This window comes from Neoarius graeffei, chromosome 22, assembly GCF_027579695.1.
Source record: "Neoarius graeffei isolate fNeoGra1 chromosome 22, fNeoGra1.pri, whole genome shotgun sequence".
Lineage (NCBI taxonomy): Eukaryota > Metazoa > Chordata > Actinopteri > Siluriformes > Ariidae > Neoarius > Neoarius graeffei.
In genome coordinates this window covers 7652413-7679290 of record NC_083590.1, presented here as the reverse complement: position 1 = coordinate 7679290, position 26878 = coordinate 7652413, and the positions used below count along the sequence as shown (strand labels likewise).

The 26878-nt window shown below is 44.1% G+C and overlaps 2 protein-coding genes and 1 long non-coding RNA gene across 3 annotated transcripts in view; 1 reads left to right on the top strand and 2 right to left on the bottom strand.

Moving 5' to 3' along the window:
* Positions 1–26878, bottom strand: part of LOC132870601 (uncharacterized) — a 315561-nt gene that overhangs the window by 42562 nt on the left and 246121 nt on the right. The window lies entirely within an intron of this gene.
* Positions 1–26878, bottom strand: part of LOC132870356 (uncharacterized) — a 37982-nt gene that overhangs the window by 6304 nt on the left and 4800 nt on the right. Inside the window, exon 2 of the mRNA XM_060903993.1 lies at positions 1162–1211. The gene's annotated coding sequence lies outside the window, so the exon portion shown is untranslated. The remainder of the gene's footprint in view (positions 1–1161; positions 1212–26878) is intronic.
* On the top strand, positions 1725–3073 carry LOC132871033 (uncharacterized). Its single transcript, XM_060905188.1, has 3 exons — positions 1725–1747; positions 1927–2411; positions 2541–3073. Exons 1-3 carry the CDS (start codon positions 1725–1727, stop codon positions 3071–3073), a joined length of 1041 nt encoding a protein of 346 aa, XP_060761171.1.

Here is a 26878-nt window from a genome sequence, read left to right as displayed (position 1 = left end):
GTTTTTCTTACCCCCCCCCCCCCGTAATGTGATGGTGTCCTAACTTTAGAGCCTTTGTCCTCACTTTTGGACACAAGTGTCCTAACTTACAGACTCATGTCAGTGGTCACCGTAAAGACACAGCCAACTTTTTCCAGCCCCGTAAAGTAACCCCAACCAAGGCACGCGCGGCACGCAATTCATGTTACAAAGGAGGGGAGAGCAAGTCACACTGAACACCATATCAAACGCACAGGGCATTGAATCATTTCGGCTTAATAACATTGTGTTTCATACCGTATATCTGATTGAAGCTAAGAATATTCACATTAGCCCGCAATCATATCCCGCCGTTTCTCGAGTGGTGTGTTCTTCTCTGCTTTTCACACTGGACAGTACGCATTCACAGTATACTATGTTCTTCCATGTTCAGCTCAATGGGCTGGCAATGCTCTCTATAGAGCACGAACTTGCGAAAAAGCTGGACTTCAATGACCTTACTGACGACTTTGCCACAACAAAAGTCCGGCGCATTGCATTTCGCACCTGAATAGTTGCAGACTAAGGAAATGTTAAAATGTTAAAACTGTAAAAATGTTGAAATGCTAAAATGAAATGGTTGTTGACCGGTTGAATGGTTTTTGAATACCTGTCATTTAAGGGTTGGAGTGAGTAGAGACTGGGATAAGAGAGGTGTGTGTGTGTGTGTGTGTGTGTGTGTGGGTTGGCCCGGGGGGGCCCATTCAGAGCATTTTGTCCCGGGCCCAGCCAAAGCTGTCAGCGGCCCTGCTCACACTTCCCCTCTTTGTGAAGTATTGTTCTGGGTTTTCTGTTCCATATCAAGCCTTTATATCTCTGCCTGCCTTTTGCTGTTTTGATTCTCGCTATCTTCTTTCATCTACGCTTCGTCTTTCCTACATTGCCCTGTTCGTCGATCGACTGACCCTTGCCTGCCTTTTGACCACGACTCTAGCTTCACGATTTGGCTTTGTTACTGTTTGCTCTCCGCTCTCCAAACACCCTGACACACACACACACAAATCCAAAAATTCAGTGGCTTTTAATTGTCTTTTTTGCATACATTCAAAAAAAACTTTGACATTCCTAACCAGATAAAAAGGATTAAATGTGTAAATAAAATAAAATCTTTAAAAATGTTCAGAACAGCGTTGGTCCTCCTACCTTGATGTCCTGATAGTCTTCAGTGAATGTGTCGAGGATCTCTGTGAGCTCTGCAACCAAATGATGCACTGTCACAAAACTGAAAGACACTGTGTATTTATAACCTGTAGCCCACCCTCCCCTTTCACTGTCCCAGCTCTGCCATATGGGACTATAAAAGCAGCTCATCTTAAAATCTCACATGACTGACTGACTGACTGACTGACTGTGGTGAGCGAGAAGAGAAATAACAGTGAACAAAAAGAGGTAAATTTTCACACTTTAATGAGAGAGCTATCTTGAAGAAACCCTGTGACAAGGTTATCATGTGGCATGCTGCTTTTCTGAGTACTGTGCATTGAGCGTGTTTAAATATGTAATGATGAGCATTTTGATTCAAACTGGTAGAATATAAAAAATAATATAAAATGAATATGAGGGCCGTTTTTTATTGAACAATAATAAGTGTGCTGAAAGAGATCTCACAAATGGTTTGAGACACTGGAGGGGATTTTTATGAACATCTCATGTTTTTTTTTCCTCCTCCCCCACTAAAGCACTGTTACCTTCTGTTTCAGATTGAGATGACCCAGCTTCATTCATCTGAGTGAGGGGAATTCCAGTATTGACATCAAAATTATTTATAATAATAAACTGATTTTTATAAGTAATGGCTCACAGAAAATTACAACAAGAAATATGATTTTTCGAAGTTGAACTAAAATAAAATATTTTTCCTGAAGAGGTTTTTGATTTTCTGTGTTGAAATTGTGCTCGTCTCTGCAGAGCTGTGCTGAAGAACATGGCTGAGGCTGTTATTGTTCCATTAAAATATGGCATCTCCTCCCTGAATGCAGTCTATCAGGAGCTGATTGAGACAGATGTAGATCCTGTTACTGGGCAATGCTCCAACTACAACTCCATCAGACAGCACATAGTGCAGGCTCATCAGAACCTGGAGCGCTCAGAACAGAGGGCCAGTTCAGGGTTAAAGAATCTGGATGAAAATTTGGAGAGACTTACAGAAGACGAGGGAAAACTGGAATGTGAGAAGAGCAGTATTGAGACTCATTTAGAGAATTTGAGAACAGAGCAGGCATCTAATGAAGAATTATGCAGAAAATCTCAAGCAGCTTTGGAACAGGCCAGGAGGAATCTGAATTCAACAAAACAGACACTTCGTGATCAGGAAAGCAGGAAAAACATTGCTGAAATCATCACAGGTGTTGGACTGAGAGTGATGGTTAAACCAATCATTGGATGGATTGCAGGTGAAAATTCTGCTACATGTAGAGTGTCATGTAGAAGAAAATGATTAAAATGTCATTTATATAAGTGTACCCTTCACGTGAGTCAATATGTGTGAGATTCAAACATTGTATTTGTCTTCCTCTGTGCAGGTCCTGTCATGGTGATTGGTGGTGCCATTGAAATGGATGAAGCAGAACATGCTATCGGAGTGGCTGAAGAAGAAGTGAGAAACTCTGAGACTGACGTGAAAAAATATAAAAGTAAAATGTCTGAATACAAGTCCAAGATGTCCCAGACCAAACAAGATATCCAACAGAAAGACAACAAGCTGAAGCAGAAGCTTGAAGGAATCCAGAAGCTGAAGAAGCAGATCAGATCTGTTGCTGACTTCCAGAAGAAAGTGAGAAGAGCCGTCCACCTCCTGGGTGTCCTGAACGGGAAGACCAGCGTGGCTGAACATCAGACTCGCAGATTCATCCTCCATGAGCCTGTGATGAAGGTGATGGAGGATGTGATGAAAGCCACAGAGCAAATCATAGGCTATGAGCTCCTCTACGGCAATGACATGCCAAGACTCGTCAATCAAATGAAGGAAAACGGCCAACGATTGGCAGAAATCTGTGCCTCAGAGACCAGTTCTAAGAATAACACCAGTTTGTTAAATTTACGTGATCTTTTTTAAAGTTATATTTACACTCCATGGTCAAAATAATCTGATCTTGGTCAGCTTGGGGTGGAAGGCTGTTGAAAGATTAAATTAAAATAAATAAATATAATACATGTGCTCAATTTGTAATTCATTAAATACTCACACAAATTCCATCCACTTAAAATAACTGCCTTTATTCTGCCAACATTATGCTGATGTCAGGTTGGTACCAGAGTTGGCACCAAACTACACATCCAAACTACGATTCTAGACTATTCTTCCAAGAGTGCACCATGATCTGCAGATGTAGCTGCTGCGGACAGCAAAACTCATCGTCACTCATAGTCACAGGACTTCTGATCACATCCCTCTCCTTTCAGTTTGCCTTATGATGAGTCCATGTATATAAGCCTTAGTTTCTGTATGATTCTCTATCTCACCTTGAACCAGCACTTATGAGATTAATTTTTGGAGCACAACCGATCCTCTGTTTTTCAAAACACAAAATCAGAAATACTTTAAGAATCCCAAGGGGAAATTGAGTACATAGTTCTTCACACTCAAGCAGAGAAATTACAAATTTAAACAAATATGTAAAATGCGGAAAAACCAGCCTGTGTAGTGCACTTCTACAAGGGGTAAAAATGATGGTTACGTATGTAACCGCGGTTCTATGAATTTCGGATGACTGCCAGAGGCGGTGCTTAAAGCACCCGGATGTCCATCACATGCGCATGCAGTTCGAGTGTGTATACCAACAAAGGCGCTTGCAACAGGGGTGACGTATGTCACTGCACCGGTACTTAAGGTGCGTTCACCCCGGAAGCGTTCTCTTGGCAGTCTTCTCGTCAGCCTTCCGAGTGACGGCCAAGCTCTGGCGGTCATCCGAAATTCATAGAACCGCGGTTACATACGTAACCATCGTTCTATTTCATTTCTCCTGACTGCCAGAGGCGGTGCTTAAAGCACCCGGATGACTAATACCAACAGGGTCACGAGGAAGACCTACTTACCCTATGAATGGCTGAAAAGGGTGGCTGTGGCCAGTGGATTGTGCATGGCCACATTAACCCTATAAAACCTTGCAAACGTGCAAGTTGAGACCCATGAGGCAGCGGCGCAGATATCAGAGAGTGGAACTCCACATAGAGCCGCCCATGATGCAGCCACACTCCGAGTGGAGTGGCCTCGGATGTGGGGAGGGACCAGGAGGCTGCTGCTAGTGTAGGCATGGCTAATGACCTCCATGATCCAGTTCGATATTCTCTGTTTGGACAACACGTGGCCATGCCTATGTCCAGTGTGACACACAAACAGTGCATCCAACTGTCGGAATGCAGCAGTCGCTTCAATGTATGTCCTCAGTGCTTGAACTGGGCAAAGAAGGACGTGATCTTGGCCCTACACATTCTCCTCAGGCGGTGGTCTGAAGGCTTCCAGGCTGATTGGTGTACGAAGAGAAGTTCTTGGGCAGAAACGAAGGGTTAGGCCACAATGTTACACCCGTGCCATCGGGGCTCCATCGTAAGCACTCCCGGCTGATAGAGAGGGCGTGTAGTTCACCCGCTCTCCTAGCCAACACCATAGCTAAAAGGAATGCTGTCTTTAAAGATAGCCACTTGAGCTCCGTCCCCTGTAGGGGTTCAAATGGAGGTTTACATAGTGCACTTAAAACCAGAGGCAAGTCCCAAGCTGGTCTTGGACTGCATTGAGGGGGTCTTATGCGCTGAGCACCTTTAAGAAAGCGGCTCACCAGTGTGTGGGATCCCACAGTCAGCCCATCTACCCTGTTGTGCATTGCGGATATAGCCGCTACATAGACCTTGATGGTGGAGGGTGCAAGGCCCTCGTCCAGACGAGACTGTAAAAAGCTGAGAATCAACGGTATCGGGCAACATGCCGGTTCCTGATGGCGTGCTTGGCACCAATTCACAAAGAGCTTCCACCTATTGGCATAGAGCGCATTGGTGGAAGGTGCGCGGGAACACTGGATGGTCCGCACAATGGTCGACTCACATTCTGCTAGCAGTGGGTCGGGTCCTTCAGAGGCCATACCCACAGCCGCAACCGTGCTGGGGTCAGATGCCAAATTTGACCCCCCCCATCTGTGAGAGGCGGTCCATCTGTGCAGGGAGACACCAAGGCTCCTTGTATAGCAACCCGTACAGGGTAGGGAACCAGACTCTCCCCGGCCAATAGGGGGCTATCAACAGCACCCTGTGGCCCTCCTTGAGGATCCTCTTGAGAGTGGGCAGAATTAGCGGGAGTGGTGGGAAAGCATACAGGAGCTGCTGTGGCCACTCGTGTGCCAGTGCGTCTTGGCCCAAGGGGCTTGACGTTTCTTTCAGTGTAAACCACAGGGGACAATGTGTTGTGGCCTGGGAGGCGAAAAGGTCCACCTCTGTTCTGCCGTATCGCAGCCAAATACTCTGCACCACTTCCGGGTGCAGCTTCCACTCCTCCGGGTCGGGGTTCTGTCGTGACAGAAGAACCGCAGCAGTGTTCCTCACTCCTGGTAAATGCATTGCCCTCAGGCTCACCAGACGAGTGTAAGCCCATGTCAGCAGGTGCCGAGTGAGCTTTCAGGGAAGGTAGTGACCTGGTGCCGCCCTGGTGGTTTATATGATAGACCACAGATGTATTGTCGGTCTTTATAAGGACATGCTGACCCACTAAAACCAGAAGGAAATGTTTCAGGGCGAGAAAGACGGCCCACAGCTCTAACACATTGATGTGTTGTCCTCGCTGTTGTGGGGCCCATATGCCCCGGGCAGTCCTGTACTGCCACACTGCGCCCCAGCCGATCAGTGATGCATCGGTGGCAACTACTTCTCTGCGAGAGGGTATGGACCCCATGGGGACCCCCTGCATTAGAAAAGAGTGCTCTCTCCATGGGCGTAGACATGAGGAGCAACTGGCCGTGATTCTGACTGGCCTGTGCCTGTGATGTTGTGGATGTAAACCAAGGCTGTTCATCCAGATTTGTAGAGGCCTGAGTGTGAGGAGGCCCAACGGAACTACCGACGAGGCCACGGTGAGCATACCTAGTAGTGTCTGGAAAGACCTGAAGGTCAGGGTTCGTCCCTTCCTGAAGCGATATAACTGTCGGACAATATCGCTCACCCGTCGCTGAGACAGGGTTGCCCTCAACAGCTGAGAATCCAGCTGAAGGCCAAGAAAAAGTCTTCTGGCTGGGTGTGAGGGAGCTCTTGGCGTGGTTCACCCTGAGCCCAAGTTTGGTGATGTGAGAAACCAGCACGGCTGGGTTGCTGAGTGCGTCTACCCTTGACTGAGGAAAAAAAAAAATCAACCAGTCGTCCAGGTAGGGGAGGATACGCATTCCCCTGCTCTGAAGTAGGGACAGTGCTGCCGCGACGAATCTCATAAAGATTCTGGGAAGTATGCATCCTTCAGATCGATGGCTGTGAACCAATCGTCCCGTCTGATGCTGTTTAAGACGTCGGATGTGCGCAGCATATGGAATTTGAAGACCTTGAGGTGGTCGTTCAAATGTCTCAGATCCAGTATGGGGCGAAGCCCACCCCCTTTTTTTTGGATGGTGAAATAGGTGGAACAAAACCCACTGTTTTGTGAAGGTGGATCTAATGGCTCGATGGCACCCTTTTTCAGGAGGGTCAAGACCTCCTGGCATAGTGCCAGAGCTTTGGCCTTGTCTTTTACTATAGTCATTTTGACCCCTTGAACTCTCGGCGGTCGGCATCTGAATTGTATGCTGTAACCCTGAGAGAGGGTGGATATAACCCAGGGGTCCGATGTTACCACTTCCCAGAAGGTGAGTTGTTGACTGGTGAAGTGTCCGACCGCCGGAGTGGAGTAGTCAATGTCTGCCTCCATGCCCCCTACGGCCCCTGGGGGGAGGGGAATTGTACCCCAACGTGCCTGTGCGGCGGCACCAAAGAGCTGTCCCGGAATCACTGGGAGAGTGCGGAGGGCCCTCCTGCAGGGATCTGAGAGTGGTGACTGAGCCAACCATACCTGATGCCTGGCGAGAGTTAAAGACGACATTAGTCTGCCCAGCTCCCTGGACATGAAAGCAAATGCCTGCAGCAAGGCCTCGCTTAGGCTTTGCAGTGATGGGTCTGCTCCAGAAGACTGAAGAGCCTGAGACTGGGCCAGGATCAGGTGAGATAACGAATTGCCTATGCGTGCAGCCCGTGCTGCAGCGTCATAGCTCTTCCCGATGAAGTCATCGGTCAAATGACACTGTGGCCGTGGACAGCGAGCGTCGGGTCTCAATGCCTCGTCCGGCGAAAGGATCAGGGCCGCAAGGGCCTGTTCGATTGTTGGCATGCTGACCAGACCCTGACTGGACGCATCCTGCATCTCTACAGCTCCTCAATAAAGGGACTGAAGGTGGAACAGTGAAAACAGCAGAGGGAGAGTCTAAAAAAGGCACTCTGCATCCGTACTTCAGATGGTGCCGTGTCCCACCCCAGGCGGGCTAGCGCCATTTTTATTGCGGGCTTGACCATAGTGGAAAGCACGTCCTCCTCTTGAAGCTCCGCGGCCGGGGACAGCACCGGAGGCTGTGGCTCAGGAGGAGTAAATGAAGCAGCAGAGGCGAGAGCATCAGCAGGCCGTTCCTCAGGCGGTTGTAGGTTATAGAGCAAAGCCTTAATCCCAGCAAGCTCTGAAGGACCACGATGGAAATAAGTATTTTTACTTTTTGTGTTATCCTCTGCAATATTTATATTATATGTTTACATGTTATGTATAAGTTTTTATTGTGAAATAAGTCAATACAATACAAAAAGAAGCCAAGGTGCCCACTCGTTGCGCCAAGGGGTCCACCTTCTGGTACTTGGGCCTACAGGGAGCCTCACGTGATGGCTGCTTAGGGCGCTTCCTAGACTTATGAGGCCGAGCGTAGTCGCTCGGTGCAGGGGGCGGTCGAGAGCCCAAACTGCTTTCCAGCTGAGCAAGCCTAGCAGTGCGTCAAGCAAACAAAACGAAATATCCGCGGCAGAGTCAGGAGCGAACATACTCACCCAACTGCGTTCAGGTAATCAGCAATCAAAGCTGAAATAAACAAGCTACAGTGCGAATCAAAAGCGTACAAAAACACCAAATAAGTATCACACTTGCAACAAAACGATACTTATTAGATCGCTACAAGGCGAGAAAATATCCATATGATCGCGGTGAAACTTATAATTAGAAGCTGCTGGCTGCCGAAGTCCGAGCGAACTCACTCATAACCGGTTTAGTTGAAAATACTTTACTTACCTTAAAGTTTCGAGACAATCAGCACATAAACATGACCGCTGTTTATTCTACTTACCTAAATATGGATTAGGTGATGGTAAACAAGCAGTGTCAAAGTACCAATACAGAGCCAAGCAACCAAAATGAAATATCCGCAGCGGAGTCAGGAGCGAACACACTCACCCAGCCGTGTTTAGGTAATCAGCAATCAGCTGAAGTAAACAAGCTACAGTGCGAATCAGAAGCGCACACAAGCACCAAATAAGTGTCATATTTGCAACAAAACGATACTTATTAGATCGCTACAAGGCAAGAAAACACCCCTACGATCACGGTGAAAATGAAATTTATGATTAGAAGTTGCTAGCTGCCAAAGTCAGCGAACTTACTCATAAACGGATTCTTACCGGAACCAAATGGCAAATCGCAGTCTTAAGAAGGGCGGAAAAAAAAAAATGCAGCACCAACCCGTTAAGGGTTTGCAAGACTCCAGCGATTGCTCTTAGAAAAATAATATAACTCGAAAACCTGCTCTGCATGAGAAGATGCAAGAGAACACTTCCGGGGTGAACGCACCTTAAGTACCGGTGCAGTGACATACGTCACCCCTATCGCAAGCGCCTTTGTTGGTATACACACTCGAACTGCATGCGCATGTGATGGACATCCGGGTGCTTAAAGCACCGCCTCTGGCGGTCAAGAGAAATGAAATAGAACAGCCTGTATAGTGCACTTCTACAAGGGGTAAAAACAGCCTGTGTAGTGCACTTCTACAAGTGGAAAAACCAGCCTGTGTAGTGCACTTCTACAAGGGGAAAAAACAGCCTGTGTAGTGCACTTCTACAAGGGGAAAAACAGCCTGTGTATTGCACTTCTACAAGGGGAAAAACAGCCTGTGTATTGCACTTGTACATGGGGAAAAACCAGCGTGTGAAGTGCACTTCTACAAGGGGAAAAACAGCCTGTGTTTTGCACTCCTACAAGGGGAAAACAACCTGTGTAGTGCACTTGTACATGGGGAAAAACCAGCGTGTGAAGTGCACTTCTACAAGGGGAAAAACAAGCCCGTGGAGTGCACTTCTACAAGGGAAAATTAACTTGTGCAGTGCACTTGTACATGGGGAAAAACCAGCATGTGAAGTGCACTTCTACAAGGGGAAAAACCAGCCTGTGTAGTGCACTTCTACAAGGGAAAAATAGCTTGTGTAGTGCACTTGTACATGGGGAAAAACCAGCCTGTGAAGTGCATTTCTACAAGGGGAAAAACGAGCCCGTGGAGTGCCCTTCTACAAGGGAAAAACGGCCTATGTAGTGCACTTCTGCTCGGGGTAAAAACAGCCTGTGTAGTGCACTGCTACAATGGAGAAAAACCAGCCTGTGTAGTGCATGTCTACAAGGGGAAAACCAGCCACTGTAGTGCACATCTACAAGGGGAAAAACCAGCCTGTGTCGTGCACTTCTACAAGGGAAAAACACCCTGAGTAGTGGACTTCTACAAGGGAAAAAACACCCTGAGTAGTGCACTCCTACAACAGAAAAACAACCTGTGTAGTGCACTTGTACATGGGGAAAAACCAGCCTGTGTAGTGCATTTCTACATGGGGAAAAACAGCCTGTGTAGTGCACATCTACAACAGAAAAACAACATGTGTAGTGCACTTCTACAAGGGGAAAACAACCTGTGTAGTGCCATTGTACTTGGGGAAAAACCCGTCTGTGTAGTGCACTTCTACATGGGGAAAAAACAGCCTGTGTAGTGCACTACTACAAGGGGAAAACCAGCCTGTGTAGTGCACTTCTACAAGGGTTAAAACCAGCCTGTGTAGTGGACTTCTCAAGGGGAAAAACAGCCTGTGTAGTGCACTTCTACAAGAGAAAACAACCTGATTAGTGCACTTCTACAAGGGGAAAACAACCTGTGTAGTGCACTTCTACAAGGGGAAAAACCAGCCTGTGTAGTGCACTTCTACAAGGGGAAAAACAGCCTGCGTAGTGCACTTCTACAAGGGGAAAAACCAGCCTGTGTAGTGCACTTCTACAACAGAAAAGCAACCTGTCTAGTGCACTTCTACAAGGGGAAAACAACCTGTGTAGTGCACTTGTACATGGGGAAAAACCAACCTGTGAAGTGCACTTCTACAAGGGGAAAAACGAGCCGGTGGAGCGCACTTCTACAAGGGAAAAACGGCCTATGTAGTGCACTTCTGCTAGTGGTAAAAACAGCCTGTGTAGTGCACTGCTACAACGAAGAAAAAACAGCCTGTGTAGTGCATGTCTACAAGGGGAAAAACCAGCCTGTGTCATGCACTTCTACAAGGGAAAAAACACCCTGAGTAGTGCACTTCTACAACAGAAAAACAACCTGTGTAGTGCACTTCTACAAGGGGAAAACAACCTGTGTAGTGCACTTGTACATGGGGAAAAACCAGCCTGTGTGGTGCACTTCTACATGGGGAAAAATCAGCCTGTGTACTGCACTTCTACAAGGGGAAATCCAAGCTGTGTAGTGCACTTCTACAAGGGGAAATAACAGACTGGCTAGTGGCACATCTACAAGGGGAAAAACCAGCATGTGTAGTGCACGTCTACAAGGGAAAAATAGCTTGTGTAGTTCACTTCTACAAAGGGAAAAAAGCAGCCTGTGTAGTGCACTTCTACAAGGGGAAAACCAGCCTGTGTAGTGCACTTCTACAAGGGGAAAAACCAGCCTGTGTAGTGCACTTCTGCAAGTAGAAAAACCAGCCTGTGTAGTGCACTTCTCCAAGGGGAAAACCAGCCTGGGTAGTGCACTTCTACAAGGGGAAAAACCAGCCTGCGTAGTGCATTTCTACAAGGCAAAATAGATTGTGTTGTCCACTTCTACAAGGGGGAAAACGAGCCTCTGTAGTGCACTTCTACAAGGGAAAAATAGCCTGTGTAGTGCACTTCTACAAGGGGAAAATCCAGCCTGTGTAGTGCACTTCTACAAGGGGAAAATCCAGCCTGTGTAGTGCACTTCTACAAGCGGAAAAACCAGCCTGTGTAGTGCGCTTCTACAAGGGGAAAACCATCCTCTGTAGTGCACTTCTACAAGGGGAAAAACAGCCTGTGTAGTGCACTTCTACAAGGGGAAAAACAGCCTGTGTAGTGCACTTCTACAAGGGGAAAAACAGCCTGTGTAGTGGACTTCTACAGTACAAGGGGAAAACCAGCTTGTGCAGTGCACTTCAGAACAAGATCCCCTCTCTTCAGAAAGTAGGCTGCATGCATGGCATGGCAGTTTTACAGCATGATAATGACCCTAAACATATCTCCAAGATGACAACCGCCTTGTTGAGGAAGCTGAAGATACACGTGATAGTCGCTTCTTTTCCTGAAAATGTTCAGAGTTCGCTACATCAACGAAATGCTGACCAACGTACGGTGCTGGTTGCATCTTCTGCATGTGCTCATGGAGTTACATACAGTGCAGATATGATTGGCAGTTGGCAGTTGCTCAGGTCTCCCAGAGTTCAGGCAGATAACACACGTTGTTGTTCTCAACACAGAAATCTTGTTAATCTGCATGCTTTTGAGCTCCTGGTATGTTGAACATGAAAGCATGTAAATGTAGGAGGATAAGGCAAGGCAAGGCAAGTTTATTTATATAGCACATTTCATACACAGTGGCAGTTCAATGTGCTTTACAGAAGTAAAAGCAGAACAGTAAACAATAGAAAATAAAATTACATAAAATAATTGGGGAAGAAAAATAATAAGAATTAAACAATAGTAGAAATAAAATAATAAAATGAAATAAAAGTTCAAAAAAGGAATCAGCCTCGAGATTAATTATTATTATGGGTTTAACTCATAAAGCGTGCTCTTCCCGTGGCTCTTCCACGAGGATCACCAAAAATCGTCCCGCAGACACAATCTACGAGGATCACCAAATAAAATTGTCCCGCAGACAAAATCTACGAGGATCACCAAAAATCGTCCCGCTGACAAAATCTACGAGGATCACAGTAACAAAGAATTAAAGTAAAAGTAAAATCATTAAAATCCAAGATTAAAAAGAAATTAAAATAAAGAAAGTAAAATCATTAAAATCAAAATTAAAAGAAATTATGTTAAAGGAAATTAATTACTTAGGTAAAAAATAATCAGGTGAAAGCATCTGAAAACAGCTTTGTCTTGAGCCTGGATTTAAAACTAACAACAGTAGGAGCATTTTTGATATCATCTGGAAGTTGGATCCAAAGCTTAGCAGCATAGCAACTAAAGGCTGCTTCACCACACTTCGTTTTGACAGCTGGTATTACTAGCAAGTTTTTCTCTTGTGATCTTAGAAACCTAGTTGGTGCATATAATTGAAACATATCCAGTAGGTAGCTGGGTCCCATCCCATTTAATGTTTTAAATAGAAGAAGTAATGCTTTAAAGTCAATTCTATAGCTCACTGGGAGCCAGTGCAGAGACCTTAGGATTGGAGTGATATGGACTACCCTTTTTGTTCTTGTAAGAACCCTTGCTGCTGCATTTTGGATTAGTTGAAGCTCTTTGATGGTCTTTTTTGGAAGACCTGTGAAAAGGCTATTGCAGTAATCAACCCTACTGGAGGTGAAAGCATGAATAAGTTTTTCTAGATCATGTTTTGACATGAGACCCCTGAGTTTAGAAATGTTTTTTAGGTGATAGAATGCAGACTTTTTTACCACTTTCATATGACTGTTGAAGTTAAGTTCACTGTCAATAAGGACACCAAGGTTTTTGACAGTATCCTTTGCTTTAAGCCCCTTAGTTTCAAGAACAGTGGCAATCCTAAGCCTTTCCTCCTTTTTGCCAAATATAATTGCTTCAGTTTTATCTGCGTTCAGCTGAAGAAAATTGTGAGACATCCATTTGTTAATTTGGTCAATGCATCTATGAAGAGACTCAAAAGGGGCATAGTCATAAGGGGAAACCATCATTCAGCTCAGACAGCAGGGTGACTTTCAGAGATCCTCCACCACTACAACACAACTCGTAAGCACGTAAATGTTCAACATACCAGGGGCTCAAAAGCATGCAGATTAACAAGATTTCTGTGTTGAGAACAACAATGTGTGTTATCTGCCTGAACTCTGGGAGACCTGAGCAACTGCCAACTGAAATAATCATATCTGCACTGTATGTAACTCCATGAGCACATGCAAAATGTTTCACTTCCTTTTCCTTTAGGCTAGTCACACGGGAGAGTGATGAGTGAACCTACAGCTGATCTAACATCGGATAGCACATTCTCCAGATGGGCATACACCCATTACTTTAAGTTTGTGAAAAATAAGGATGTGAAGAACATCGTAGTCAAATGCACTTTGTGTGCTAAACCTAAAGAACTGTCCACTTCCCGAAATAGCACCAGTAATTTATCTAAACATTTACAGAGGTGCCATAGTAACATGAAGTTAGCAAGGAAGCAAGTGGAGGATGAGAGTGGCGATAAAATCACAAAGCAGCCAAAATTAACGTTCTCCCGCTCTGAGATGCTCCGTCAGCCTCAAGAGGTTAGGAGACTTGTGGCGGAGTATGTTGTTGAAGATATGCTGCCGCTTTCAACAGTGGAATCACCAGCTTTTCGAAAACTTGTCAGCAAGATCCCTGTCGCCACTAGCAGCAATGATAACAAGGTAAGGCTACCGTTGCCTCAGCAGGTTAATTTTTACTGGACTACTGCTCTTAACATTAGTTTACATAGTTCTAGATCAGAACAGATACATAACATCATTGTGAATCACGTCAATATGTATTAAGATGAAACGTAGTCTACAAAAAACTTCTGTTTAATACAATAAACCATAAGATGAACTTGAATTTGAAGGTTAATATCGGAAATGTGGGATGCACTGCCTGTTTCTGCCCCATATGGATTTTTCTTTTTTTAAAATCTATATGTGTTTCATAAATTTGAAATATAATGTGGAGCATTTTCGTAAGGGCATGAACAATGAACATTGAAACACTGGGGTGCACTAGGCTACCTGTCCCATGAGAACATTTACATTAAATATCAATGTGTGTCAAAAACTTTCCATATGTATGTAGAATGAACTTACAGTATACAATATAGGTTACTTTTTAGGTGCCTACTATCCATGACAAAGAGAAAGGTGAGACATGTCTATGCATGTTTAATTACACCTAGAAAGTAGCCTAATTGTATAGGTTCATTAGCTTTCCCTTAAAAGAGACCAAATTCTCTACATACATATTGAAAGTTTTTGACACACATTGATTTTCAATGTAAATGTTCTCATGGGGCAGGTAGCCTAGTGCACCCCAATGTTTCAGTGTTCATTGTTCATGTTCAGCACGGCCATACCTTACAAAACTAGTTGGTTTCATTTGGGGTGCACATTGTAAGGCCCTTTAGCTAATGAGTAGTGTTTATATATTAGGCCCGTAAATTTGATATCTGGCTATTTTCTTATATTTTCAGCATGTACTTCAAAGCAGAAAAACCTTCACAAAGGACTTGGATAAGGCATACACAGTCATGACAAGGGAACTCAAAAAGACCATTGAAGTACGGAACCATGTGTCCACCACCGCTGATCTTTGGAGTGCAAATAACAGAAGCTACCTTGGGGTCACAATGCACTGGATCGACAACAAAAGTTTGAAACGGAGGAAGGCTGCAATAGCTTGTAGACGATTCAGGGGTCGCCATACTTATGATAAAATTGCTACAGAGATTGAGGACATTTTCTCAGAATATGGCCTTACTCATGACAAAATCATGGCACGTGTGACCGATAACGGTAGCAACTTTGCGAAGGCATTTCGGGAGTATCAGCATGTTGAGTCCGAGGAGGAGTTGGAGGAGGACAGTGGCGAAGGGGAAGTGCACTTTACAGACCTTCACAGTGTGCTTAGCGCTGATGATGAAGATGCCCAGGTTGGGCTATGTGTACTGCCTCCTCACCATAGGTGTGCAGCCCATACACTGAATCTAGTTGCAAACAATCAGGTTGATAAATGGCTTGCAACCAATCCAGAATCAAGAACGGTCTACCGTAGTGCTACAGCCAAATGTTCTTTGCTGTGGACAAAGTCCAGCCACGCCACAGTTGCAGCTGAGTGCGTAGAAGAGGTTAGCGATAAAAAGTTGATTGTCCCCACAGTGACATGGTGGAACTCATTTTATGATGCCTATGCAAGAATCACAGAAATGCCTCTCACTGACATTAATAATCTCTGCACACAGTTTCAGATTAAATGTATGAACGACAGGGAATACCAGTTTCTTAAGGAATACTGTGCCATTATAAAGCCTTTCACAGTTGCACTGGACATCCTACAAGGAGAGGAGACTTGTTTTTATGGCAAGCTTCAACAAACACTATAGGTTCTTATGGCCAAAACCTTAGCGATGAAAAATGGTCCATCACCAATGACCACTGGGCTGCCTGAGGTTATTGTGCGAGCAATCAAAACTCGATTTGTTGCAATAATTGATTCCAAGGCTGCACTACTGGTTTCTGTGTCACTGCCCATGTTTAAGCTGCGCTGGGTAAAAGAGGAAACCAGAAGAGACCACATCACTCTCCTCCTTACAACGGAGTGCCGCACCCTAACAACAGAGGAACCTGCAGCCCTGATGCCCGATCCCCCTCAACCTGCTGTTGTTGCCCCAAGTGAGGAGGACTTTTTCTCCTTTGATGAACAGGTGAATGTCTCGGCTGATGCACCCATGTCAGTGGAAACAGAGGTAACATCTTACTTGAATTCTGCCCCTGTGATGGAAATTCTCCATCTGTTTCCAAGAATTAAAAAAAATCGCACTCCGTTACAATGCACCAACACCATCAAGTGCACCAGTAGAAAGACTTTTCAGACTTGTCAGTCTTGTGCTCACCCCAAAACGCAACCGTCTTAGTGATGGGTGCTTTCAGTGCTGCCTTCTGATGTGCTTTAACAGATATTTCAGTCAAGTAGGTGGTGAAATAGGTTAGCTGCCCACCATCCTTAAACACACACACGCACTATATAAGTCAATTTTACCGGCCTTGTTTGACGTATGCTGCCTCTGTTTGTATATTTGGCTGTGACAGTTTGTTTACATTTTTGTCCTGTATAACTGAGTTTTTTTTCTGGTTGTAAGTCAGACTAAAGTGATTGAGCTGCCTTTCCTTCGAGGGCTCATATGCCTAAGCACTTCAATATCATTAAAAGCACTTTGATTTTGTAATTTCTAATTCTGTTTTTCGAAATGTGACTGGGTAGCCTCATATAATTAATAGTCATTGTCTGGCTGTGATTTAAAAGTCTTGTGTTTTTTTCTTTTTTCAGGCCAGTTTTATTGTAGGCTACGATTTGCCATTATGTTCATTTTTGTTAAATTTCTGAAATGGAGTCATATCCCTTAGGGCTAATCTTTTTTTTTCTTTTTTTTTGATGAAGCATAAACTATGCTTAATGCTGTAAACTTGAAAACAATAAAGGCATAGAAATGCTAATTTTGTATCCTGTCATATCTTTAGACATTACAATACAATACAGTTCAATTAATGTTAATATGAATAGGCCTAAAGTTACAGAATATCTATCACAATTTACCAGACTTTCACCTTTTGTCTGTTCTTGCGATGATTGTTCCTTGTATTGTGCCATGAGCCATCACTGTGGCTATTATATTCTACCGTTTTTAACCATAAGCCTAGCTCAGTCAGATACCACATCACCTTCCACTGGATGTGTGATGAGCTAATTGAGCGTCTTGAGCTACATTTAGATTGCCAAATCCATACTTCCAGTTATTTTGGTGAGAGTAACTTAAAAGTAATGCAATAGTAGTGTAATGTAGTGTAATACAGTGTAGTGTAGTAGTGTAATACAGTGATATTGTAATGTAACTAATTACTTTAAAATGACAGTAACAAGTAATAAATAATGCAAAACAGTTTTGAAGTAACTTGCCCAACACTGTAAAGTAGTCAGTGTACAGCTTGTATAACGGTATAGGTGTATTGTCCTCTGAAAATAGCTCAACATACAGCCATTAATGTCTAAACAGCTGGCAACAAAAGTGAGTACACCTCACAGTGAACATGTCCTAATTGTGCCCAAATTGTCAATATTTTGTGTGAGCACCATTATTATGCACTGCCTTAACACTTATGGGCTTGAAATTCACCAGAGCTGCACAGGTTTCTACTGGAATCCTCTCCCATGCCTTTGTAATGACATCACAGAGCTGGTGGATGTTAGACACCTTGCTCTCCTCCACCTTCCGCTTAAAGGTCCCATGGCATGAAATTTTCACTTTCTGAGGTTTTTTAACGTTAAAATGAGTTCCTCTGACCTTCTTAAGTCACCCCAGTGGCTAGAAATTTCATAATGTGTAAACCAAACTATGCCCAACATTTGAGAATGGCGCGTCAAAACGGCGCGTTGATAAGCTCTTCCCTTTACTACGTCAGCAAGGGAGATGATCCCCACACCCCCCCTCCGGATTCCCACCCACTGTATGGATTGCCCGCCCAGTTGTAGTGAGGAGACCATAGAGGACACAACAACATGGCGTCACCTAAGCGAGCGACACATGGAAATTGCACTGTACATGGATGTGACAACACAGAAAAGAGTCTGTTTTTACTGCCGACGGGAGAGCCCCTGAAGATGCAGTGGCTTAATTTTATTTACTTCAATAATACGCCGTCAAGTCTACCTTAGACGGTGTATGTTTGTTGGAAGCATTTTCCTGAGGAATGTTTCCACAACTTGGGACAGTACAGGGCAGGTTTTGCACATCAACTCTCACTGAAGCCTGGGTCCGTACCAAGCATCCCTGCCGCATCAGCAACAAACACCGAACAAGTAAGTGTATAACTGGTCATTTTGCCATGTTTTAAAATCGGTGCGTTAGCCTAGCAATGGCTACATTAGCTGTGCAGCTAACCGCTTCCTGCAGTTAGCCAGGTAATCTGCGCTACAAAACTAAAGAGCATGCAGCATGCTCTGTTAAACTGAGTTTAGTCTGGAAATTGACTGTAACTTATGAGCTTATGTTTGACTATTGGAAAGGAGTCTGAGGGAGAACGGGGTTTTGTCTTAGCAGCGTGGCTACAGGCACTGATAGCAGCGAGTATGTGTGTGTGCAGCTTGGTCATGGCAAACATGTTAGATTTCTGTTATAATTACGTGAAAAGAAGCTGTTGTTACGCGAATATCCAACTTTTAATTGCACAGCGCAAGAAAACTGGGTCCGTGGCTCGCGGCCATGTTGTGACGTCAGCGGAAGAACACGCTGCGGTTCACTGGCTGTTCTACTCTGGTTCTACTCAATGGAAATGGCGCATGAAAACGCCGGTGAACTCTCTAGTGCTAGCTCTTCCTCTTCTGGGAGTCTAGAATTGTGTTGATCTCTTCCGAATAGAATCTATGATAGCCTACCCTCTTTACCCTTTGCCTCTCGTTGCTAGCCGGCAGTTACATGAAAGCCGCAAGCTTTCACAAGCAAATACATGACTGATATCACGCCGACTTTATGATTACATTCAGGGCCGTAACTACCACTGAGGACACCGAGGTCATGTCCTTGGCATTTTTTTCCCCACGGTATTTTTTTTTTCACTCAGAAATGTGAAAGTAATATATGATGAAAATCGTTCTGACTTTGATCGGTGGAAAATTCTAAATTCAGCTTGCATCCCCCTGTTCTCATTTGTTTGTCTAAAAATAAAGTCCACATAATCATTTTTAAACAAAGCTGAAATATCCGACATTGGAAACTTTTCATATTAGGCAGCCTCGCGATAGTCAGCTAAGCACCACGGGATATATAAGAGCTGAAGTGTTCTCATCAAGGTCCGACTCCGCAGCCAGTCAGTCTGTCAATTAGTCGTGGAATCTGAAAATTGACATAAGATAAAGAAGTCTACTACACTAAAACAAACCAAACTCAGCTCTGGAAAGTCAACAAGTGAGAGAAAAAGAAAGGGGGAAGAAGGTGAGTTAATTTTGCCAGTCCGGAATGCTTATGATCATTAACAGTGCAATTTTAATTAGCATTTCAAGCAACAACAGTCGAAGCCACTTAGCTAGATAGGATTTTCGTTTTCCAGGTGGCACAAACTCTTTTATTCTCTCTCTCGATTTGATTTGGTGCGTTTCAGATCAGAAAAGGCTGGACAGTCGTGACCTGTTGTTTATGAAGTTATTGGGTACTGACGAGACTTGAGCTATTTTGCTAACTTACCAGACTATAGGCTAACGTGAACACAAGACACTATTGTTTTGATCATTGGTTGTATTTTCGAACGGAAATGAAAAGGGGTAGCAAACTTATTATGTTCACATTTTATTTACAACATGATGCACCACCTCTGACTGCTTTCTGTCAATCATGATGAGCCCAGCCGCGTTCACAGCTCCTCCTCCGATCACCAGCTGGAGATGAGCCTCCTCTCGGGAAGTCTTGTCCCGCCCCTCTTATTGACTCCCATCTCCAGTGAGGCTCAGTCTCCGAATGTAGCGTTTTAGTCGGTTTTGTCCAATAACCGTCTAGTATTTTGCTATTGAAAAGGGCATATATTTTTTAAAAAGCAATTGAAGTCCATTCAGGCTCAGCTAGATTGCGTTGTCATTCTCACTCACTCACTCACTCACTCACTCACTCACTCACTCACTCACTCACTCACTCTCACTCACTCACTCATTCTCACTCACTCACTCACTCACTCACTCACTCACTCACTCACTCACTCACTCCTTCTCACTCACTCACACTCTCACTCTCACTCACTCACTCACTCACACTCTCTCACTCACTCATTCTCACTCACTCACACTCTCTCACTCCATCACTCACTCAAACTCTCACTCACTCACTCTCACACTCTCTCTCGCGCACACACACACACACACACACACACACACACACACACACACACACACACACACACACACACACAAAATACTTTTGTGATCGTGCAGTTTTGAAATTGTTAAAATAAACATGTTCACCTACATGTTCATCTTGTTGGGCTTGTGATTTTGACTCGTTTCCAAAATGTATGAAAAGTCACCATATTAGGACATTTTTTTTGGCAAATAAGATGTATCGCAATGTTTGACCTCGGTATTTGAAAAATCCTGGTTACGGCCCTGATTACATTTATGATTATCATGTAGAATCTATAGCTCTACGTACCTTTATCTTATGTCGTTTCACAACACATGTTCTGACAGGAGGACTGTCTTTGGATCTGGCATAGCTACTAGTAGACCCCCTCCGGAATACTGGCAGTGTTGCCAGATTGGGAGGTTTCCCACCCAGTTGGGCGGTTTCAAGTGCATTTTGGTGGGTTTTGAACTTGAAACCGCCCAACTGGGCGGGAAACCTCCCAATCTGGCAACACTGCCAGTATTCCGGAGGGGGTCTACTAGTAGCTATGCCGGATCCAAAGACAGTCCTCCTGTCAGAACATGTGTTGTGAAATGACATAAGATAAAGGTACGTAGAGCTATAAATTCTACATGATAATCATAAATGTAATCATAAAGTCGGCGTGATATCAGTCATGTATTTGCTTGTGAAAGCTTGCGGCTTTCATGTAACTGCCGGCTAGCAACGAGAGGCAAAGGGTAAAGAGGGTAGGCTATCATAGATTCTATTCGGAAGAGATCAACACAATTCTAGACTCCCAGAAGAGGAAGAGCTAGCACTAGAGAGTTCACCGGCGTTTTCATGTGCCATTTCCATTGAGTAGAACCAGAGTAGAACAGCCAGTGAACCGCAGCGTGTTCTTCCGCTGACGTCACAACATGGCCGCGAGCCACGGACCCAGTTTTCTTGTGCTGTCCAATTAAAAGTTGGATATTCGCATAACAACAGCTTATTTTCACGTAATTATAACAGAAATCTAACATGTTTGCCATGTTGTATTGTTTATTTAAGAAATTGCATAGAGTCATGTTCGTGTCATCAGCCCTTTAACTACCTTGAGTTGTCATCTTGGAGGTGTGTTTAGGGTCATTAATGCATGCAGCCCAGTTTCTGAAGAGAGGGGCTCATGCTCTGCTTGAAATTCATGTTTCCCTCTATGAACCACAGCTCCCCAGTGCCAGTAGCACTCATACAGCCCTAGACCATGATGCTACCACCACCATGCTTGACTTTAGGCAAGGGACAGTTGTCTTGGTGCTTACCTGGGTGCCACCACACACGTTGGACACCATCTGAGCAAGTTTATCTTGGTCTCATCAGACCACAGGACATGGTTCAAGTAATTCATGTTCTTGAACTGCTTGTCTTCAGCACACGAGACCAAGATCAACTTGTTTGGCTCAGATGGTGTCCAGTGTGTGTGGCGGCACCCTGGTGAGGAGCACCAAGACAACTGTCCCTTGCCTAAAGTCAAGCATGGTACTGGTAGCATCATGGTCTAGGGCTGCATGAGTGCTGCTAGCACTGGGGAGTTGTGGTTCATAGAGGGAAACATGAATTCCAAGCAGAACAAGATCCCCTCTCTTCACAAAGTGGGCTGCATGCATGGCATGGCAGTTTTACAGCATGATAATGACCCTAAACATATCTCCAAGATGACAACCGTCTTGTTGAGGAAGCTGAAGATAAACCTGACTGACTGGCCAAGTACCTAAACCCATTTGAGTACCTGTGGCGCATCCTTAAAGGTCCCATGGCATGGTGGTTTGTTGATGCTTTAAACGGGCTCGTGGAGGCTTCCGGATGTTATATCCGCAGCCTTTCTCGAAATGAACCCTCGGCACGTAAATATAGCCTCCTGGGAAAAAGCCCCATTTCAGCGCTTTTCCCCGTGCGTCGTTTTGCTAATGAGAAGCATGGAGGCGGGGAAGGGTAGAGGGTGGGGGCGGGCCATGGGGGGAGGGGGAGGGGCTTGACCAAGCTGCACACACACATACTCGCTGCTATCAGCGCCTGTAGCCACGCTGCTAAGACAAAACCCCGTTCTCCCTCGGACTCCTTTCGTAAACTCAACATGACACAGAGAACAGAGAGTGAGAGTGTTCGGAGTGGTAGTTTACGAATGTATAATACCCTAGGCTTGAACACGCACTCCATAACCAAAGAGGATAGAAGCAGCAACTACAGCAACATATCGCTTATCCAACAGAAGACATGCATTGCGGAGCAATAGTCAAACATAAGCTCATAAGTTACAGTCAATTTCCAGACTAAACTCAGTTTAACAGAGCATGCTGCATGCTCTTTAGTTTTGTAGCGCAGATTACCTGGCTAACTGCAGGAAGCGGTTAGCTGCACAGATAATGTAGCCATTGCTAGGCTAACGCACCGATTTTAAAACACAGCAAAATGACCAGTTATACACTTACTTGTTCGGTGTTTGTTGCTGATGCGGCAGGGATGCTTGGTACGGACCCAGGCTTCAGTGACAGTTGATGTGCAAAACCTGCGCTGTACTGTCCCAAGTTGTGGAAACATTCCTCAGGAAAATGCTTCCAACAAACATACACCGTCTAAGGTAGACTTGACGGCGTATTATTGAAGTAAATAAAATTAAGCCACTGCATCTTCAGGGGCTCTCCCGTCGGCAGTAAAAACAGACTCTTTTCTGTGTTGTCACATCCATGCACAGCGCAATTTCCATGTGTCGCTCGCTTAGGTGACGCCATGTTGTTGTGTCCTCTATGGTCTCCTCACTACAACTGGGCGGGCAATCCATACAGTGGGTGGGAATCCGGAGGGGGGGTGTGGGGATCATCTCCGTTGCTGACGTAGTAAAGGGAAGAGCTTATCAACGCGCCGTTTTGACGCGCCATTCTCAAATGTTGGGCATAGTTTGGTTTACACATTATGAAATTTCTAGCCACTGGGGTGACTTAAGAAGGTCAGAGGAACTCATTTTAACGTTAAAAAACCTCAGAAAGTGAAAATTTAATGCCATGGGACCTTTAAGCGGAAGGTGGAGGAGAGCAAGGTGTCTAACATCCACCAGCTCTGTGATGTCATTACAAAGGCATGGGAGAGGATTCCAGTAGAAACCTGTGCAGCTCTGGTGAATTTCAAGCCCATAAGTGTTAAGGCAGTGCATAATAATGGTGCTCACACAAAATATTGACAATTTGGGCACAATTAGGACATGTTCACTGTGAGGTGTACTCACTTTTGTTGACAGCTGTTTAGACATTAATGGCTGTATGTTGAGCTATTTTCAGAGGACAATACACCTATACCGTTATACAAGCTGTACACTGACTACTTTACAGTGTTGGGCAAGTTACTTCAAAACTGTTTTGCATTATTTATTACTTGTTACTGTCATTTTAAAGTAATTAGTTACATTACAATATCACTGTATTTAAAATGTAAGGCATTACACTACTATTGCATTACTTTTAAGTTACTCTCACCAAAATAACTGGAAGTATGGATTTGGCAATCTAAATGTAGCTCAAGACGCTCAATTAGCTCATCACACATCCAGTGGAAGGTGATGTGGTATCTGACTGAGCTAGGCTTATGGTTAAAAACGGTAGAATATAATAGCCACAGTGACGGCTCATGGCACAATACAAGGAACAATCATCGCAAGCACAGACAAAAGGTGAAAGTCTGGCAAATTGTGATAGAAATACTGTAACTTTAGGCCTATTCATATTAACATTAATTGAACTGTATTGTATTGTAATGTCTAAAGATATGACAGGATACAAAATTAGCATTTCTATGCCTTTATTGTTTTCAAGTTTACAGCATTAAGCATAGTTTATGCTTCATCAAAAAAAAGAAAAAAAAAAGATTAGCCCTAAGGGATATGACTCCATTTCAGAAATTTAACAAAAATGAACATAATGGCAAATCGTAGCCTACAATAAAACTGGCCTGAAAAAAGAAAAAAACACAAGACTTTTAAATCACAGCCAGACAATGACTATTAGCTATATGAGGCTACCCAGTCACATTTCGAAAAAACAGAATTAGAAATAACAAAATCAAAGTGCTTTTAATGATATTGAAGTGCTTAGGCATATTAGCCCTCGAAGGAAAGGCAGCTCAATCACTTTAGTCTGACTTACAACCAGAAAAAAAACTCAGTTATACAAGACAAAAATGTAAACAAACTGTCACAGCCAAATATACAAACAGAGGCCGCATACGTCAAACAAGGCCGGTAAAATTGACTTATATAGTGCGTGTGTGTGTTTAAGGATGGTGGGCAGCTAACCTATTTCACCACCTACTTGACTGAAATATCTGTTAAAGCACATCAGAAGGCAGCACTGAAAGCACCCATCACTAAGACGGTTGCGTTTTGGGGTGAGCACAAGACTGCCAAGACTGAAAAGTCTTTCTACTGGTGCACTCGATGGTGTTGGTGCATTGTAACGGAGTGCGATTTTTTTAATTCTTGGAAACAGATGGAGAATTTCCATCACAGGGGCAGAATTCAAGTAAGATGTTACCTCTGTTTCCACTGACATGGGTGCATCAGCCGAGACATTCACCTGTTCATCAAAGGAGAAAAAGTCCTCCTCACTTGGGGCGACAGCAGCAGGTTGAGGGGGATCGGGCATCAGGGCTGCAGGTTCCTCTGTTGTTAGGGTGCGGCACTCCGTTGTAAGGAGGAGAGTGATGTGGTCTCTTCTGGTTTCCTCTGCAGCTTAAACTTGGGCAGTGAGACAGAAGCCAGTAGTGCAGCCTTGGAATCAATTATTGCCACAAACCGAATTTTGATTGCTCCCACAATAACCTCAGGCAGCCCAGTGGTCATTGGTGATGGACCATTTTTCATCACTAAGGTTTTGGCCATAAGAACCTCTAGTGTTGGTTGAAGCGTGCCATAAAAACAAGTCTCCTCTCCCTGTAGGATGTCCAGTGCAACTGTGAAAGGCTTCATAATGGCACAGTATTCCTTAAGAAACTGGTATTCCCTGTCGTTCATACATTTAATCTGAAACTGTGTGCAGAGATTATTAATGTCAGTGAGAGGCATTTCTGTGATTCTTGCATAGACATCATGAAATGAGTTCCACCGTGTCACTGTGGGGACAATCAACTTTTTATCACTAACCTCTTCTACGCACTCAGCTGCAATTGTGGAGCGGCTGGACTTTGTCCACGGCGAAGAACATTTGGCTGTAGCACTACGCTAGACCGCTCTTGATTCTGGATTGGTTGCAAGCCATTTATCAACCTCATTGTTTGCAACTAGATTCAGTGTATGGGCTGCACACCTATGGTGGGGAGGCAGTACACGTAGCCCAACCTGGGCATCTTCATCATCAGCGCTAAGCACACTGTGAAGGTCTGTAAAGTGCACTTCCCCTTCGCCACTGTCCTCCTCCGCCTGCTCCTCCTTGGACTCAACATGCTGATACTCCCAAAATGCCTTCGCAAAGGTGCTACCGTTATCGGTCACACGTGCCATGATTTTGTCATGAGTAAGGCCTAATTCTGAGAAAATGTCCTCAATCTCTGTAGCAATTTTATTATAAGTATGGCGACCCCTGAATTGTCTACAAGCTATTGCCGCCTTCCTCCATTTCAAACTTTCATTATCGATCCAATGCACTGTGGCCCCAAGGTAGCTTCTGTTATTTGCACTCCAAAGATCAGCGGTGGTGGACACATGGTTCTGTACTTCAATGGTCTTTTTGAGTTCCCTTGTCATGACTGTGTATGCCTTATCCAAGTCCTTTGTGAAGGTTTTTCTGCTTTGAAGTACATGCTAAAAATATAAGAACATAGCCAGATATCAAATTCATGGCCTAATATATAAACACTACACATTAGCTAAAGGGCCTTACAATGTGCACCCCAAATGAAACCAACTATTTTTGTAAGGTATGGCCGTGCTGAACATGAACAATGAACACTGAAACATTGGGGTGCACTAGGCTACCTGCCCCATGAGAACATTTACATTGAAAATCAATGTGTGTCAAAAACTTTCAATATGTATGTAGAGAATTTGGTCTCTTTTAAGGGAAAGCTAATGAACCTATACAATTAGGCTACTTTCTAGGTGTAATTAAACATGCATAGACATGTCTCACCTTTCTCTTTGTCCTGGATAGTAGGCACCTAGAAAGTAGCCTATATTGTATAAGTTCATTCTACATACATATGGAAAGTTTTTGACACACATTGATATTTAATGTAAATGTTCTCATGGGAAAGCTACCCTAGTGCACCCCAGTGTTTCATTGTTCATTGTTCATGCCCTTACAAAAATGCTCCACATTATATTTCAAATTTATGAAACACATATAGATTTAAAAAAAAAAGAAAAATCCATATGGGGCAGAAACAGGCAGTGCATCCCACATTTCTGATATTAACCTTCAAATTCAAGTTCATCTTATGGTTTATTGTATTAAACAGAAGTTGTTTGTAGACTACGTTTCATCTTAATACATATTGACGTGATTCACAATGACGTTATGTATCTGTTCTGATCTAGAACTATGTAAACTAATGTTAAGAGCAGTAGTCCAGTAAAAATTAACCTGCTGAGGCAACGGTAGCCTTACCTTGTTATCATTGCTGCTAGTGGCGACAGGGATCTTGCTGACAAGTTTTCGAAAAGCTGGTGATTCCACTGTTGAAAGCGGCAGCATATCTTCAACAACATACTCCGCCACAAGTCTCCTAACCTCTTGAGG